The 19544-nt window shown below is 39.3% G+C and overlaps 2 protein-coding genes across 2 annotated transcripts; one reads left to right on the plus strand and one right to left on the minus strand.

The window, feature by feature from the left end:
- The first annotated feature begins 9315 nt into the window (after positions 1-9315).
- Positions 9316-13847, plus strand: LOC107827290 (formate dehydrogenase, mitochondrial). The gene is made up of 6 exons (XM_016654388.2): positions 9316-9544; positions 10958-11129; positions 11944-12484; positions 12846-12970; positions 13268-13380; positions 13489-13847. Exons 1-6 carry the CDS (start codon positions 9452-9454, stop codon positions 13600-13602), a joined length of 1158 nt encoding a protein of 385 aa, XP_016509874.1. The 5' UTR covers positions 9316-9451; the 3' UTR covers positions 13603-13847.
- A 465-nt stretch (positions 13848-14312) lies between these two features.
- Positions 14313-18490, minus strand: LOC107827292 (photosystem I assembly factor PSA3, chloroplastic-like). The gene is made up of 3 exons (XM_016654389.2): positions 18025-18490; positions 15762-15926; positions 14313-14865 (listed from the first exon to the last, which is right to left on the minus strand). The coding sequence occupies exons 1-3, from the start codon at positions 18415-18417 to the stop codon at positions 14542-14544; spliced, it is 882 nt and encodes a 293-aa protein (XP_016509875.1). The 5' UTR covers positions 18418-18490; the 3' UTR covers positions 14313-14541.
- Between the last annotated feature and the right edge of the window lie 1054 nt (positions 18491-19544).

Here is a 19544-nt window from a genome sequence, read left to right on the forward strand (position 1 = left end):
TGTTGTGCTCATTCCATAGGGGGAGGAAGACTAAGAAAGATATTACTAGATATATATAGTAGATATACATGTATATATAGTATATCTTAAGATGTATATATAGTATATAAATCGAATATAGCTTATATATAGTAAGATGTATATATATTATAGTATAGTATAGTATACATATAAGCTTATATTTATACTATACTATAGTCTATACTATATATACATCTCATAAGATATATAAACTATATTCGATATACTATATATACATCTTAAGATATACTATATATACTATACTATATATACATCTTAAGATATACTATATATACTATACTATATATACATCTTAAGATATACTATATATACTATACTACATATACATCTTAAGATATACTATATATACATAGTATACTAGATATACTAGATATATATAGTAGATATACTATATGTGATATATATAGTAGATATACTATACTACATATACATCTTAAGATATACTATATATACTATACTATATATACATCTTAAGATATACTATATATACTATACTATATATACATCCTAAGATATACTATATATACATAGTATACTAGATATACTAGATATATATAGTAGATATACTATATGTGATATATATAGTAGATATACTATACTACATATACATCTTAAGATATACTATATATACTATACTATATATACATCTTAAGATATACTATATATACTATACTATATATACATATATATATATATATATATATATATATATATATATATATATATATATAAGCTTATATTTATACTATACTATAGTCTATACTATATATACATCTCATAAGATATATAAGCTATATTCGATATACATATATATATAAGCTTATATATATACTATACTATACTATATATACATCTTAAGATATACTAAGTATACTAGATATATAGTATATATAGTAGATATACATGTATATATAGTATATATACATAGTATACTAGATATACTAGATATATATATAGTAGATATACATGTATATATAGTATATCTTAAGATGTATATATAGTATATAAATCGAATATAGCTTATATATAGTAAGATGTATATATATTATAGTATAGTATAGTATACATATAAGCTTATATTTATACTATACTATAGTCTATACTATATATACATCTCATAAGATATATAAACTATATTCGATATACTATATATACATCTTAAGATATACTATATATACTATACTATATATACATCTTAAGATATACTATATATACTATACTACATATACATCTTAAGATATACTATATATACATAGTATACTAGATATACTAGATATATATAGTAGATATACATGTATATATAGTATATCTTAAGCTATACATATAGTATAATATAGTATAGTATACATACATATATATATATATATATATACTATATATATATATAGTATATCTTAAGATGTATATATAGTATATTTTAAGATGTATACTATGTATATATAATATTGTATATATATTTTTTAAGATGTATATATAGTATATAAATCGAATATAGCTTATATATCTTTATTACTATTTTTTTCTCTAACTTCTATACAAAAAAAAATTAAAAATAAAAAGTTTCTGTTGGGCCCGTTTAGGCCCGTTTGGGTTCGGAACCGGACCGGGACCGACCAACTAAACTCGGGCCCGTTAGTTCGTGGTCCCGGTCCCGAGCCGGTTTCAGCAATAAGCCCGCGAGGCCCAGGACCGTTTAGGACCGGACCGTATAGGACCGGCCCACTTAGGACCGGGCCGCGAGGCCCACTTAGGACCGGGCCCGGCCCACTTGCCACCCCTACCTTAAGTGCATGAAATTATTGGTTGCACTTCACACATATTTGGCCTTAAGTGCATTGGAAGTATAATTTTTTCACTTCAAGCTAATTTTTTTTTAACTTCAGATCCGATAAGTCCGAAGTTGATTGTAACGTGAATAGACTTGCAAATATTTTTGTAAAATGAGTATAGGTTCAATCGTAACCCCAAAATCGGATATAGACGCAAAAGCGCCAAGGTTGCAGGTTGAAGATTGGAAACGGCAAAATACTTAGATAGAAAGCGTTTTCCCTTTAGTGATTTCTTCACAAGTGTATTTGAATTAATTGGGCTAATGATTTAAAATAACGAATGAAACAGCAGTACAACGTTAGCATCTCTTGTGAAGGGAAAAAACTGCATGCATCTGGAAGCTTCTCCAACTTCACAAGGTGCAATCCATTTCTACATTTGGCGTGTTCTAGATTGAGACCTTTCTCATTCAATAATGGTATGCATTATCTTAAACTAACACGCCTCTTTCCACAACTTCCATTCTCCGACTACATTCAAAGCCAGACAAGACCAACAAAAAACTGATTTGTCATTTGCAAGTTCAGTGTACAAAGTAAACAACAACATTATTGTGTCAATATCTCAAAATTATAGCCAATTCTAAATTGAATTATATAGCCATCTTAGTTATATCACCTCGGGCCACTTGGTGTCGGCCGGCCTCGTTCTAGTCCAAGTTTTGTTTCTCATGGAGTTCTTGTCTCCGTCGTATTACCTTTCTTTTTTTATCCCATTAAAGCTCACTTTCATTTTATTTTTCTTCATCTAAAGAATATAGCTTTTGACATATTTCTTCATATAAAACTTATACTCTCCTAATTAATTCCGAACTTATTCTTATACTAGTAATAGTTTGCTTTTCTTACTTGGTCAAACACATCCGGGCGCACAGAAGAAACAAAAAACATAGACAAAAAGATGATGAAATAGTTCCTTAGGCTTTTGTTACTTTTCTTCTTATAATTTTAAGTCTTTTAGATGCTTAAAAAATAAGTAACAATGTAACTATTTAATCTAGGCTAGATATAATATTGATATTAGGATTTTAATGAATCCAATGTGTACCAAGTTTGCATTGAAAGTCAAAAGAAAAGGTCAAACATTAAAATAGTAGAATCATCCCATATTAGCTTTTGATATCATAAGGTCTGTCATGGGCGGCTTTCCAGCCATGCCCCATGATCCCTTGAACGCGCCCCGTGGCGTCCTGGCCAGCTTCCCAACGCCCGTCGCCACGGTCGGCCCCGTGGTCTCGGCAGCTCCAAGTGACAAGTGCGCATGTGCCTCTGTCGCCCCACTGATAGCCATCGCCAGCGCCCAGCCACAGGCAAAAAGCCAACAGCGCCGCGCGCGCAGACAATGCCGCGCGCGCAGACCCTGATGCTAAAGACAAAGTTGCTGCCAACGGACTTGCTGCTGCTTTGTAAAAGACTAAGTCCTTTTCATTGTAAATATAGAGTAGTTTTGCTGCATTTTCTTTAAGTGTGATTTTCCAGCTTTCATAGGTCTAGTCATGTAACTTTGGTTTATTTTTTTTAAGCATTATTAAGGGGGACCAAGCAATCAAAACTTTCAAGCAAGCAAACAATTCTCTGTACTGGTGTCTCTCCCCCCCGACACCGTCTTGTTTTCTGTAATAGCTTTCATTCAATGCAATCAAGCTTTCTTTCATTCTCAATTCTCTTTTCTGCTCTCTTTCAATTGCTCATGATATTGGTTTTCCCGTACGGCACTGACAATCTAGTCTAGCGTACGGAGGGGACCTCAGTTGGCGGACAACAACCGTACTGACATCGGTTGCCTAGCCTTACGTCGCCCTTCCAAGGAACTTCAGGAAGGCGCCGCGTAACAGTTGGTATCAGAGCCTAGGCTCGACATCGGACGAGGGATTACATTGCAATTACCACCATTTCTGACCATGGTGAATTATGGGGATCGCATCGCGACCCTTGAGGGAACGGTTGACGCATTACGGCCCATCGTGGAAATGGTGCCCGATCTAAAGACCAGCCTAGTGCAAAGGTTGGACGACCTGGACCGCAGACTCATCCAGGCCGAAGTTGACATAGAAAACATCAGCCGCAACTCTGAAGGAGACCGGCAAACAGCAGCCACAGAGGCAGCTGAAATTTTTGGTAAATTTGAGGTCCTCCAGCAGGAGCGTGCCGAGGATTTAGCCAACAGGGAACAAGAGGCAGACAGGGTGACCGCCATGCAACAAACCATTGACAACTTGACATGCCAGCTCAATGTTGTCAATGCTGCTTTACAAGGTCTACTTCGAGGAGGCGAAAACCAATTTGGGGGTGGTGTGAACCTCGCCCCCATGGCACAAAAGCTGAAAATTCCTGAGCCAAAGCCATACAATGGAGCTCGGAATGCCAAAGAAGTGGAAAATTTCATTTTCGACATCGAGCAATACTTCGATGCCGTGGGAAGCCTGGAAGAAGCTAAGAAGGTAGCAACTGCTGCCATGTATCTTCAGGGTGATGCCAAACTCTGGTGGCGGGTGAAGTACGAAGCCATCAAGGCAGGTGAAGATGCCCTCGACACATGGGCGGAACTGAAGGCAGCCATACGCCTACAGTTCTTCCCCGAAAATGTGGAGTACAATGCCAGGAGAAAGTTGCGGGAGCTCCGCCAGACCAAATCAGTGCGAGATTACGTGCGGGAATTCTCCGCGCTCATGCTGAACATCCGTGACATGGGGGACAAAGACAAACTCTTCACCTTCCTGGAAGGGTTGAAACCTTATGCCCGGATGGAGTTGCAGAGACAAAGGGTAGACACGTTGCCTAAGGCAATCCAAGCAGCAGAGTGCCTTGGGGATTACCAAGTGGAAGCCCGGAAGGATAGGCCTCAACAGCCTGTCCGAGGAGGATACAAAGGGGGCCAACCAAACACTAGTGGCCCTAGCAGAAGTGGAGGAGACCGGAGTGCACCCAAATCCAAGGCTCCCTCTTCCGGCAGTACTAGTGCTGCATCTAACAACAATGATCGGGGGAGGAAGCCCCTCTCAGGATATCGCCATTGCGGCGGACCACATTGGAATAATGAATGTCCACATGCACAGATGAACGCCCATCAAGCTTTTGAGGATGGGACGGATGACGACGCCGATGATGCGGACCAGACCGAGCCAGTAGGTGCATTCAATGCAATTGTTGGCTCCATTTCTGAGCCCTTAGCGGGAACCAGTGCCGGTATCCGCAAGAAGAAGGACCCATGTCCAATTACCAGGAAAGGAAATAAGAAGGCGAATTTGAGGACTCCTCCTCATCAAGAGAGGACCCTAATGTTCGTTGACATGAAGGTAAATGGCAAGCCCATTCGGGCAATGATAGACACGGGTGCCACCCACAACTACTTAGCCTCGACTCAGGTGGAGCGTCTTGGACTAGTTGTAGGAAAGGGCAAAGGTCGTGTGAAGGCTATCAACTCACCACCTCAACCAGTGGGTGGAATAGCCAAAGAAGTACCAGTGAAGCTTGGCCCTTATGAAGGAAAGTTCAACCTGCGCGTAGTGATCATAGATGACTTTGAGTTAATCGTGGGGTTGGAATTTCTGAGATAGACCAATACCATGCCCGCACCGTATGCAGACATGCTACTGATGATGGGGGCAAATGGGGCCAAGCCCTGCATTATTCCGTGCATTCCCATGAAGATGGCAGCCGAGAACATCTCGGCCTTGCAGTTGAAGAAGGGGGTAAAAAGACATGAACCCACGTTCCTGGCTACCCTCTGCATGGAAGATATAAAACGCTCCTCGGGTCCCATTCCTGCACCCGTGAAGGAGTTACTTCTGGAATTTGAAGACATCATGCCACAAGACATGCCAAAGCGTCTTCCGCCTAGGCGAACTGTGGACCATGAGATTGAGTTGGTGCCGGGTGCGAAGCCACATGCCCGGGCGCCATACAGAATGTCACAACCCGAACTCGCCGAGCTTCGGAGACAATTGACGGAAATGCTAGACACAGGGATCATTGTACCCTCTAAGTCCCCATACGGGTCCCCTGTGCTATTCCAAAAGAAACACGATGGTAGTTTACGACTCTGCGTGGATTACCGGGCTCTAAACAAAATCACCGTGAAAAATAAGTACCCTATTCCGCTAATGGCAGACTTGTTTGATAGACTGGGTGGTGCGACGGTATTCACCAAAATAGACATGAGGACAGGTTATTGGCAAGTTCGGATTGCCGATGGTGATGAGCACAAGACGACCTGTGTGACAAGATATGGGTCGTACGACTTCCTGGTTATGCCCTTTGGCTTGACTAACGCGCCAGCCACATTTTGCACCTTGATGAACCAAGTCTTCCGAGAATACATTGATGAATTCGTCGTGGTTTATTTGGATGACATTGTGGTATATAGCCAGATACTAGAAGAACACCTGGAGCATTTGCGGAAGGTCCTAGCCCGATTGCGGGAGCACGAATTATATGCGAAGCTATCCAAGTGCTCCTTTGCTCAGAAACAAATTGACTTCCTCGGACATGTCATCGAGGAAGGGAGGATCACGATGGACCAGCAGAAGATTCAGGCCATTACAGAATGGCCGCCTCCTAAGGATATACATGCCTTGAGGTCGTTCCTTGGCCTATGCAACTTCTATTGGCGGTTTGTGAAAAGTTACTCCCTCATTGCAGTGCCGCTGACAGAACTTCTCAAGAAGGCCACCCCGTGGGATTGGGGCCCCAAGCGGGCAGAGGCCTTCGACGCATTGAAGATGGCTATGTCTAGTAGCCCAGTCTTGGCCCTCCCTGACTTGGCCAAGCCATTTGAAGTGCAAACAGATGCCTCCGACTATGCACTTGGTGGAGTATTGCTACAAGAAGGGCATCCCGTAGCGTACGAGAGCCGGAAACTGAAGGATGCAGAGCGGCGCTATGCCGCTCATGAGAAAGAATTATTGGCTGTCGTTCATTGCTTACGCCTTTGAAGGCATTATCTACTGGGAGCCCCATTCGTGGTCAAGACAGACAACACAGCCGTTAGCCATTTCATGACCCAGCCAAAGCTGAATGGACGACAGGCTATGGCAGGAACTCATAGCGGAATTTCACTTCAACCTGGAGTACCGAAGTGGAAAGACCAATCATGTTGCTGATGCACTCAGTCATAGAGCTGATCTAGCATCGATGTGTGTACTCGCCGCCCTAAAGGGAAGCGAAGTAACCACCACCATAAAAGACCAAATACAGGATCTACTCATCAAGGATCCTGCTGCACAGTATTTGGTTGATTTGGTAGGACAGGGCAAGACTCGCCAGTTCTACACCGAAGATGGGTTCCTGAAGGTGAAAGGGAACCGACTTTATGTTCCTAAAGGAGGAGATCTGCGACGGACTCTTCTTGCAGAATGCCACGATACTTTGTGGGCCGGTCATCCCGGCGAGGAACGCACCATGGCATTACTTCGCCGTGCATATTATTGGCCTCAAATGGTCGATGACGTCGCTCAGTATGTGAAGACTTGTCTAGTATGCCAGAAAGATAAGTCAGACCGCTTGACGCAGGCAGGGCTCTTGGAACCACTAGCTGTACCAAAAAGACCTTGGGAAAGCGTTTCCCTGGACTTCATCACCGGATTGCCTAAGGTCGGAGATCTCACAACTATCTTGGTTGTGGTGGATCGGTTTTCCAAGTATGCTACCTTTATAGCAGCCCCACAATATATATCAGCAGAAGATACAGCTCGACTATTCTTCTCTCATGTCGTCAAGTATTGGGGCTTACCTAAAGACATTGTTAGTGATCGCGACTCACGCTTCACTCGCAATTTTTGGACCCAACTCTTTAAGTGCCTCGGGTCAAAATTGAGTCATAGCTCAAGTTTTCATCCGCAATCTGATGGCCAGATGGAGCGATTCAATGGCATGCTAGAGGAATATCTCCGGCACTTTGTGACCGGATCGCAGAAGAATTGGGTGAAGCTTCTGGACGCTGCTCAACTGTGTTTCAATTCACAAAAGAGCTCAAGTACCAACAAAAGCGCTTTTGAAATTGTTACCGGACAGCAACCGCTACTCCCACACACAGTGAACGCACCAAACATGTCAAAATCTCCTCGGGCTGCCAGCTTCTCAAAAGAATGGAAGCAAAATTTGGAGATAGTGCGGAGCTATCTTGTCAAAGCCCAAAAGCGGATGAAGAGGCATGCTGATCAGAATCGCCGCTTTGTGGAATACCAGGTGGGAGACAAAGTGATGGTCAAAATCCCAAAGCGGTACTTGTTTGCAGGGGTCCATGACCCTCGCCTATTGCAAAAATATATTGGACCCTTGTCCATTGAAAGGCGCATTGGGAAAGTTGCATACCGGGTGGATACCCCAGCTTGGTGGAAAATCCATCCTGTTTTCCATGTCAGTCTCCTGAAACCTTTTCGGGAAGATATGGAGGATCCTTCACGAAGCCAACTCACAATACCAAGTATTCGAGGCCCCAATTCAACCGGGAAAAGGCGTGCTGAAGCTATTCTTGATGATCGAGTGATTCACGCCTCAAGAAAAGATCACCAGGAGTTCTTGGTGAAATGGCAGGGATGTGATGCAGAGGAGAATACTTGGGAGAGGGGAACAAACCTCAAAGCCTACAAGAGCCTGATTGATGATTACCTTGCAAGGAAGGCGCCGAGGACGTCGCCAACTCAGGTGGGGGAGAATGTCATGGGCGGCTTTCCAGCCATGCCCCATGATCCCTTGGACGCGCCCCGTGGCGTCCTGGCCAGCCTCCCAACGCCCGTCGCCACGGTCGGCCCCGTGGTCTCGGCAGCTCCAAGTGACAAGCGCGCATGTGCCTCTGTCGCCCCACCGATAGCCATCGCCAGCGCCCAGCCACAGGTAAAAGCCAACAGCGCCGCGCGCGCAGACAATGCCGCGCGCGCAGACCCTGATGCTAAAGACAAAGTTGCTGCCAACGGACTTGCTGCTGCTTTGTAGAAGACTAAGTCCTTTTCATTGTAAATATAGAGTAGTTTTGCTGCATTTTCTTTAAATGTGATTTTCCAGCTTTCATAGGTCTAGTCATGTAACTTTGGTTTATTTTTTTTAAGCATTATTAAGGGGACCAAGCAATCAAAACTTTCAAGCAAGCAAACAATTCTCTGTACTGGTATCTCTCCCCCCCGACACCGTCTTGTTTTCTGTAATAGCTTTCATTCAATGCAATCAAGCTTTCTTTCATTCTGAATTCTCTTTTCTGCTCTCTTTCAATTGCTCATGAAATTGGTTTTCCCGTACGGCACTGACAATCTAGTCTAGCGTACGGAGGGGACCTCAGTTGGCGGACAGCAACCGTATTGACATCGGTTGCCTAGCCTTACGTCGCCCTTCCAAGGAACTTCAGGAAGGCACCGCGTAACAGGTCACATGCGGAGTGATTGTACACGTGTTTCAATTGTACATACACGTACTCAGATAAATTTATGTACAATCAGGTAGCGAGTGAGTACTGGTATTTCCTATAAAAAAAGCATTAGGACTCTTGAGTGACAGTCATCAAAGCCAAGTGGAGCTTCTTCTTCTTCTTCTTCTTCTTCTCTCTTTCTAGTAAGTACAACTCTTTGCTGCAAATACAAAAAATTCCGATGGCGATGAGACGTGTGGCTTCTACAGCAGCTCGTGCTTTTGCTTCCTCTTCACCATCACCGTCCTCCTTAGTTTTTACTAGAGAACTTCAGGTAAATCCATTTCTCCTCAATCAGTTCTGGGACTGTTTTTTGCTTTTGTTTGTTTGATATGACCTAGTTTTTCCCCCCTTGTTAGAATTTGGCACGGATCATATCCGATTCCTCGGGAATCAAGTGAACGGGGACTAGAAAATTTACAGTCTATAACCCTAAAGTTTGGAACAGAGAAAAGAAAGGGAAATGAACAGCAGAAAAGAGTTTGGGGAGGGGGGGGGGGGGGGAAGAAGCACACACAGACACACAAAAAAAGCATAATTTTTTTATTTTTCAGTTTTTGATTCGGGTAGAATTTAACGACGCTCTACCAATTGGATGCCTGCCATGTACTCCCCCCTTCCCTCATACCAAATGAAATTGCTCTGCTGCTGGATGGCAGAGAGTTAATAGCTTTTCATTAATGTGTCCTTTTTACAGCTGTTACGTGCCAAATAAATTTTGTATTTGGTTTACTATAGTGTTGATTTTTTTATGATAGGTTGCTTTTCCTTAACGGAAAATCTAACGCCGGCAGACCACAACAGTTATTTCCGATCTTTACACGTGATGCTTGTTTACTTGAATTTTCACGTGCAATTTCTGGTCTTTTTATATCAAGTAGGTCCAGAGTAACAACGTTTCACGGGTCTCAAGGACAATGGTAGCGGGTGCATGCACTAGGCACTCGTGTCATCAATTTTCCAATATATTATTACTCATTCAGTTTTAATTCATGTAACATTTTTTTTCTTCCACTTTCAAACTCATGTGAACTGGTATTTTTCGTATAGTTTTTGAATATCTAAATTTAACTCTAAAATATTGAGTCGATCTAATCTAATTTATCTTTGAAGATTAGTCAAATTGACTCTCGTAAAGTGTCACATAAATTGAAACGGGAGAGTACTTTGTTTGTACTAGTTCCGATTTGGAAAATATTTTCTCGGTACAATAATTTCAGCTGGCTGGGAACAAATAAGATCTAAGTGATATTTCTTATTTAATGAAGTGACAAAGGTGTATTAACTGATTTCCCATGTCTAGTTTGTTTATTAAACTAGAGTACTTTATTTTGTTCTCCCTATATTTCAGGAAAATGGCTCTCATAATTGCCTAATTTATGTGAAGATCATGAAAACTCCTATTAATTGTTAGCTTGAAGGAAATAATCAAAGCAAGTATACCGAATGTTGCTTATTTTGCTTAGTCTTTCATGGATTTATCAAACATAATAGGCCTTTTCAAGCTTTTAATTGCCTTGAGGTGAGCTTGAATTAGCATCATCACCTAGTCTATCTCTTGCAAACTGGTGCATCTACAAGTTTTTAGGAGTCAAATATAAGTTTAACACATATCAGCTTGCTATATGACCGTAAAAATTTCATGTTTGTCTGTCCACTCACTTTTTCTCTCTTCATTATTTTACAGGCTTCCCCTGGTAGCAAAAAGATTGTTGGTGTTTTCTATAAAGCAAACGAATATGCTGAAATGAACCCCAACTTTGTGGGCTGTGCCGAAAATGCCTTGGGGATACGCGAATGGTTAGAATCTAAAGGTCATCAGTACATAGTCACTCCTGACAAAGAAGGACCAGATTGTGGTTAGTTATTGCTCATCTGTAATCTCATATGTTCTATCCTAACCTTTACTCCATTGATGCCTACACATTTGTAAAGATAATTCATTGGCCCTTCATTCTTGTACGACTATAATCTTACATAATTCTCTCTGTATGGATTTTGGGAGCATGAATCCAGCTGAAAAGGAGGAGTTCTTTTAATTGAAAACATGCATATATGTGCTTAATTTCTAAATAAACGGCTCATGTGAGGAGAATTGAATGGTCATATCAGGAGCATTTATTTAGATAAAGAGCAAAGCAAGTAGAAAATACTTGCTTTATTAGTGCTGGTCCTTTGTTGCAACTTGCAAGTGAATTATGATGTAAAATTTGGACACTGTGAGGTAGTTCCTTACAGGAAGGAAAAAAGGAGTGTTTTCCCATGATATACCTGTGTGCATTTGCAAAACGTCTATACATCAAGAGTTTAGTTGTAGTTTGATAAGACTACGGGTAAATTTTGTGATTTAGACAAGAATTTATCAAAGTTGCAGAGGCTTGTTTAGTAGAGTGCACATATGGATGCTTTCACTTTCACATAATAGTAAACATTTTCTGGTGGATGAAATGCTTAGTATAAATGCTTGATTGATATCATTTATCATGAGAATGGTGCAAGTCTGATACACAAACCGCTGTGTCTTTCTTTTTTACTTCTGAATCCTTGACTATGCTCTATAACTGTTATTTAAAATGACTTTTTGGTCAAAAGAAAGAAATTTCTCCTGGGCTAAAGTTTTTGTGTCTGTCCATCTATAATATTTTTTTTTGTTCCATGACTTCCTCTCTGCAGAGCTTGAGAAACACATTCCTGATCTCCACGTGTTGATTACTACTCCTTTTCATCCTGCCTATGTCACGGCTGAAAGGATCAAGAAGGCGAAAAATTTACAACTTCTGCTGACAGCTGGAATTGGATCAGATCATGTTGATCTGAAAGCTGCTGCTGCTGCAGGGTTGACAGTAGCAGAGGTCACCGGGAGCAATGTTGTCTCAGTTGCGGAAGATGAACTGATGCGAATCTTAATTCTTGTCCGAAATTTCCTGCCTGGACATCATCAGGTTATTAATGGGGAGTGGAATGTTGCTGGCATTGCGTACAGAGCTTATGATTTGGAAGGCAAGACTGTTGGAACCGTGGGTGCAGGACGCATTGGTAGACTTTTACTTCAACGATTGAAGCCATTTAACTGTAATCTACTTTACCATGATCGTGTTAAGATGGATTCGGAGCTAGAGAATCAAATCGGGGCAAAGTTTGAGGAAGATCTTGATAAGATGCTTTCAAAATGTGACATAGTGGTCGTCAATACGCCTCTTACAGAGAAAACAAAGTAAGGTTTCTGTTCTATTTATTGCTTGGGCAAGTTATCTTTCACCTTTTGGCTTGATGCACAAAACATTTGATATTCTTTCTATATGAACTACTGCCACGAGTTATATTTTCTTTTTGTTTTTCCTTTAATTTTCTCTTTGGAGTTTTGTCAGCATGTTAGAAGTCAGTAGGATGATAGATGTTCTCGCCCACTTGCGTTGCCAGAAAAATATGATTGCCATTGGAGTATTTTTAAGATTCTCGGAGATGATGATGTTGTTTTTTCCCGTGCTGATTCAGTCTTCTCATGTCACTAAGGTCATGGTTTATTTCCATGCGCTATATGTCAAATTCCTCAAAATTTTTACTATGTGATGCAGAGGGATGTTTGACAAGGAAAGAATTGCAAAAATGAAGAAGGGAGTTCTAATTGTAAACAATGCTCGAGGAGCAATCATGGACACTCAAGCAGTTGTTGATGCTTGTAATAGTGGTCATATTGCAGGTATTTTTAATATCACCTGAACACATAATCAAAGAGATGAGCCCGCAACATTAATATTAAATGACACATCATTCACACATCAAATCATAGATCTTTTCCTTCAATTTCAAAATTTTCTTGCTTATTTCTTTTCTTTCTCCCTAACAAAACTGTTTTTCCTGTTGCTCAATGGAATAATTTGAACTTAATCTGACATTGAAACTCGAAATAGTTAGAAATCTTGTTGAATTGTGGAATCCTTGGTAGAATAATCATTATATTGACTGCCTTCTTTTGGTTATTTTCCCCCAAATTTAGGATACAGTGGAGATGTTTGGTACCCACAACCAGCTCCCAAGGACCATCCGTGGCGCTACATGCCAAACCAAGCTATGACCCCCCACATTTCAGGGACTACCATTGATGCACAGGTTTGTAAATACTCTGTTTTCTCCAATTTCTTTAGGCTTTGCCTATTCTCTGCTTTGACGACATTAAAATTGAAAACTGAGAAAAGCTTGTGATGGGAAATTTTGTAGTTGCGGTATGCTGCTGGGACGAAGGATATGCTGGACAGGTACTTCAAGGGCGAGGATTTCCCAGCACAAAATTACATTGTCAAGGATGGGGAACTGGCTCCTCAGTATCGCTAAATCACTTATGTACCTTAGGGTTGTGGTCTAGGCTTCTCTGTCAAATAAACTGGCAAGCCCCGTCTGTAATAAGCTGATAAAATCGGCTACTTATCATCCTTTAGAACATTTGTAGTGCAGTTTCTCCATTTGGCTCTAGCGTCACATTTGTGATGTAAACATGTCCCCTTTTGTTTTGGAGGTCTATGTATAATCCTTCATTATCGTTCTTGAGTAATCCTATTATGATGGAAATGTTCTTGCTATGGTGGCTGTACTTGTGTTCTGGGCAATTTGTGCTCGGGAATTCCTCTGATGTATATCCTTTTTGTTAGATATGCCTCATCTATTATTAAGCATCTTCATGGTGTAGTAGCGAATGACGATCTTAATTTTCTATGAGATCATTTAATAATTGTGGTTGTGGGGGGAAGAAATGTGATCTATGGACCAATTAACCCCCAAGAAGACCATATCCAAAATTATCATAGGCGCATATTGGAATGTGGTATATTTATAGTTAAGTTTTTGTCTGTAAATATCAATCATACTATAGGGTACTTCACAGTGATTATTGTTCTCAGAAGTATGACTGGAATAGGGGACATTCCCTCCAAGTTCCAGTATGTAGAGAAAAGAAAAAGTTTCAAGCTCTTGAATCTTTTAACGAGTAATCGTTTGAACACTTGTTCAGCTTACTCTAGTATATAGCAAGTAATAGATCATTCATGTATACAAAATTGGAGCTACTGTATATATTGAAAGTAGAAAAGGTAAACTGATCACAAAAGAAAGAGAGCAGGGAGCATAAACATGCACAGTTAAATTAGTTAACAGCATTGTGTGAAGAAGATGCATCATTCATGTGATTTCGTATACTGAAAATATGTGGGATAATCTTCCTCTTGATGCTAGCACCAGTACCTAAATTTACTTTGAGATGATAACAAGTTTCATGCCTCACTGATTCAGACTGTTTTGCTTAAGAAATTCAAGGTCTTTCATTTGCAGCTGAACTGCTTCTTTTGATAATTGCTTGGGCTCTGTATATTTGATTTCTTCAGTTCCATCGGCTACTCTCTTTGCCTTCTCTTTGACAATGCTTTCTACCTTTTGCTGCCCGACTGTAGGAAAGACAGCACTAAGCATGGTACTAAGTAGTTTTTCATCTTCTTCTTCAATCAGATCCCTTCCAAAGCAACATACATATATAGCTTCCAGAGCTTTCTCAGCTCGAATTTCCATGGGGATTTTAGGGGTAGGAGCTCCCAATTTTGCCCGCTTCTGCAAAAGTAATGGAACATCTTAGAAAACATGGGCTTACTTTATCTAAGCTTTTTTATATAGTAGTATGTTTTAAGTGTATCGGTATAACAGTAGTCCACTAACGAGAGCCCAAACATAAGTGTGATATATGATTATTGAACTGTGCACATTATGTGCTTGGTGGATCTAGCGAATCGGTGATTATAGGCTCAAATCTGCTGAAGCTCGTAATGGGAGGACCCGTCATATTTTTTTGTTTGCTGTTAGCCGTTAGGTTAGTTCTCTAACCTTTATATAAACACGCTCTTTGTCTCCTTGAATATAATGCCGTTTTTAAAGATAAATGAGTGTGATAAATGTTCCATTGACTCAACCATCTTGAGGAAGAGATATAGGAAGGAAAACCTGATCCTACATTAATCTTTACACGTGCGCCAACTTTCTCACTAATTTACATGTATTTTGTGTTCTATTATCTTGTTCGATCTAGGGGGTTATCATATCTAATTGCTAACACATGTATCATGTTAAAGTTACTATAGGCTCTGTAATATCAAGTTACTTGGCACACTGCTGCTAATAGGCCTCTCAATAAGAGTTAGGCAGAGTTATGCTGCTTGAATCCCCAATAATACTGTCGGGTGTGTGTCGGGTCCTCCAAAAGTTATGGAGTTTTGGAAGATCTAACACGAATATGACAGCACTTTTGGAGAATTCAAGCAACATAAAAGCAGAGTCCACATCAAAAGAAGGAAACAGAAACAAAAAGTTGGAGTACGCTTCGACGACAGTACCTAAGGAGGAATTATGCGATACATTTTAGTATTTTACTGATGAGCGTTGAAAGTCAAAGTATAGTGCAACGTAAATGAAAAGAAGCTAAAAAATCCGTTGGCAAATGAAATCTTGCTGACCTCTCTTGCTTCATTCATCAATGCGATGAAGTTTTGCTCTTCAAATTCAATATCATTTGCTAAACTAAGCCTTGCTACACCCTCCAAAATCTCCTCAGATTTGAGTAAACCAGCTCCCACTGCAGCTAACCAACAGCATAGTAGCACATACAGAGGATCCCCTGTCTATCAATGACGCAAAGAAAATCAAGGTCAATTTTTCACTTGAGACCTTTCATATTATGCATAATCATCATTTTTTTGCACAGGCTAGAAACTAGAAAAAGACTTGAACAATTTCATTGTACTTTTTATACGGCAATGTTTGACTAGACACAATGTTTTATAAAGAAACACACTTTTGGTGTTGGAAATAAACCCCCTACAGAAATAATATTCACGGTAATAACAACGTAGTACCGAGATACGGTAATTAACAGGAATAAAAAAGAACAAGGACACAAAAATTTTTAACGTGGAAAACCCTTCTGAATAAGGAGAAAAAAACCACGGGCCCGAGAGGAGCAAAATAATTCACTATAATAAGTAATTTTACACCCGTAGTCCTGAGTAAAATACTCCAGGGACCACTATACAGTCAAAAGAAATAACCTTCTTTTAAAATTCCCACCTTACTACAATATCGCTAACACTCTCTATTTTTCCTATACAGTCTATTTCTCACAATGCCTGAGAAATACTCTCTGCAACTATTATGTTACTTCTCTTTCTGTGTGATGTAAAATGAGAAGCAGATAACTTCCTTTTATAGGAAAAATGGCCTACTTCCTCAACCAATCAGAATGAAGTATTGGTTGAAAATTTACATTTTTCTGACGCCCACCAATTTGGCAACCAAGTTTGGCAACTTGGACTTGTTCATTGTTGGGATGGACCCTACAATCTCCCCGTTCAGACTCATTCACATGAAGGAGGTAACGCCAGATTTTTAGCTTGAGTGCATGCCGACAAGTTCTTTGCACAATTCAAACTTGTCTCTTGGTACAGGGGGTTTATTCCCAACTCTCGGCTTTCATGGTTTCCGGCTTTGCCTCTTTACCATCTAGTGCAATGTGTAACCCTTGTTGGATGAGTAGGTCCTTCATCCTTCTTTTTCATATGGAGAAACCGTCATTACCGTTGAATCTTGTTACTTCATATTTTACTCCTTACATTTGTTTTTGTCACAAAGTAAAATATACCGTAAATAATATTTTTGTGAATGAGCAGAATCTGTACTCTGATACTAGTTGTTGGGAATAAAACCCCCTGTGACAAGAGACAAGTTCGAATTATACAAAGAACTTGTTGGCATGCACTCAAGCTAAAAGTTCGGTGTTACCTCCTTCATGTGAATGGGTCTGGAGAGGGAGATTGTAGGGTCCATCCCTATAATGAAAAAGTCTAAGTTGCCAAATTGGACTTGGTTTCCAAATTGGTGGGCGTCAGGAAAAAATTGCAATGCACATTTTCAACCAATACTTCTTTCTGATTGGTTGAAGAAGTAGGCCATTTCTTCTATAAAAGGAAGCTATTTGCTTCTCATTTTACATCAGAAAGAGAAGCAACACAATAGTTGCAGAGAATATTTCTCAGGCATTGTGAGAAATAGACTGTGTAGAGAAAAATAGAGAGCGAGCGATATTGTAGTGATGTGAGAATATCAAAAGAGAGGTTATTTCTTTTGAGTGTTGTAGTGGTCTTTGGAGTATTTTACTCGGACCTACAAAGTGTAAAATTACTTGTTATAATGATATCAGTTGCTCCTCTCGGGGCCGTGGTTTTTCCCTTATTCAAAAGGGTTTTCCACGTAAAATTTTGGTGTCGTTATCACTCTTTTATTCTTGTTAATTACCGTATCTCGGTGTTACATTATTATTCTGCTTTTATTACCGTGAATATTATTTTTGTTTATTCCGAACATGTAGTACATATCAATAATACTCTTAAAATTTGTGGTGTTAAATATGTCATGACAATTCAATTCCATGACTATAAGAATATGTCACTAAAGGAGAAATAAGAAGTTTAAATTAGAAGTAAACTAGGACCTGAATTCTATAAAAAGTACTATCTCTGTCTTAATTTGTGCACTTCTCCTATGAGTCAATTTGAATTTTTTCAGTTGCTATATCAAATTAGATTAGTTCTTGTTAAAGATCAAAATTTAGATGTTCAATACAAAAAGTAATATAAGTTGCAGGCCGAATTCAATTAGTAACAAGAAATGCTAATAATTGATAGGTAAGCGAAGGCACTTGATTGCAAGTATAAAATAAATTACCTTGCCACGTCGATCTCGAAATTCATAAAAAGCTCTGGAATCAGTAATAGAACACTTGTTACCGACCCGTCTCCTGAACTCAGCAAAATCAATGATATCGCCACCAACACCGCCTTCCTCATTCACAATTCTGGCTATGAGACCAACAACAGGGAGTGAACCAACGACCTTATTAACGAAACTGGAAACAGGATTTGTTGTCTCGTCCATATAAGCCTTGACGACCAAGACGGCGCTGCCATTGGAGGAGTTGTAAGCTGCTTTATTATTCCTTGAGCAGGGAAATCTATAGAAGCGTCGAAAGTAAAGAAGAGAAGGAGAGATGGGTTTGAAGAAGAGGGAGGAACTCGAAGAAAAATCGAGGTTCGTTTGAAGAGAGGAAACAACCACCATTTCTCTGGTGTGTTACATGTGGTGGAGGTGGACGTTCAATCTTTGTTTTGATATTGGCCTTCCCATTTATCTTTTGGGAATCTGACTCTGAGGCTTCATTATCTTTTGTCATTTCGTAATAGTAATATTCTTATGTCATTTTTGCAAATTTAATAATGTATTTTTATTTGAATAGTTGAATATGATTTTTTCTTTATTAACTTTATCATTTAAATATAATTTTCTTTATTGTATAAGTAAACTTAATGAAAAGTATAAATTTTATTTAATCAAACATGAATTGGATTCTTTTTCCAAACACATGTTATTTGATTGAGGGAGACAGAGTAGTCTCTTAGCTCAAAAATTAAAACGAATTAAATGAGATTCTTTATTAGAAAGAATAAATGTTGAGCATGTCCCAATTCCTTTTCACGCGTTACAAGTTCAAAACGAGAGATAGAAAGACGTTCATTTCATTCTCAAAAAATTGCTAACTTGCTTGTTAGATGAAAAATAAAATCTGTTAGACTGACAAAATATCTAAACCCATCTTATATTCTTTAAAGCATTAGGTTTTTTCTCATCACTAGTTCTACCTAATCAGGGGCTATCTACTTTGCTCCAAGTAGTGTTACCTATATTGTTTGATCGATTTTTTAGTATTAAATATACGTATGTAAACCAAACTAAATAAAATTTAAATATAAAAATGATACCAGGTGCTACTATGGTATAATTTAACACCTTGTTTGGATGATTGTTACTCATTCTATTGTATTGTATTATTATCCCAAAACAATGTTTGTTTTGATTGTTTATTTAAAATTGATTGTATCGTATTATTAAATCCATTGTTCCAGACAACCAAAAGCCTCATTTTATGAAACAACCGATTTGGTGTGGTGGGATCGTTTCCTATTTTATTTTCTAATTATGCCCTTACTTATTACTCCATAATTCTATTTTATCATTTAATTTTTATTTTATTTTAACTCCAAATCTCCAACCTATTGACCTACTTTGTCTTCTTTCATCTTTTCTAGAGTTGGTTTGCCCATTTCTTTTTATTATCCAAGTCTCCGTTCGATTCTGTCTCTTTTTATCGTTTTAATTTTTTTTTTGGTGTTGCTAATATTAGTTAACCT

Source organism: Nicotiana tabacum, chromosome 17 (genome assembly GCF_000715075.1).
Source record: "Nicotiana tabacum cultivar K326 chromosome 17, ASM71507v2, whole genome shotgun sequence".
NCBI classification, from domain to species: Eukaryota; Viridiplantae; Streptophyta; class Magnoliopsida; order Solanales; family Solanaceae; genus Nicotiana; species Nicotiana tabacum.

Coding starts and splice junctions, on each gene's coding strand:
- LOC107827290 (XM_016654388.2), top strand. CDS start 9,452: ATGGCGATGAGACGTGTGGCTTCTACAGCAGCTCGTGCTTTTGCTTCC. Junction 12,485..12,845: donor CCTCTTACAGAGAAAACAAA/GTAAGGTTTCTG, acceptor TATGTGATGCAG/AGGGATGTTTGACAAGGAAA. Junction 12,971..13,267: donor TAATAGTGGTCATATTGCAG/GTATTTTTAATA, acceptor CCCCAAATTTAG/GATACAGTGGAGATGTTTGG.
- LOC107827292 (XM_016654389.2), bottom strand. CDS start 18,417: ATGGTGGTTGTTTCCTCTCTTCAAACGAACCTCGATTTTTCTTCGAGT. Junction 15,927..18,024: donor TTCGAGATCGACGTGGCAAG/GTAATTTATTTT, acceptor CGTCATTGATAG/ACAGGGGATCCTCTGTATGT. Junction 14,866..15,761: donor TGATGAATGAAGCAAGAGAG/GTCAGCAAGATT, acceptor TTACTTTTGCAG/AAGCGGGCAAAATTGGGAGC.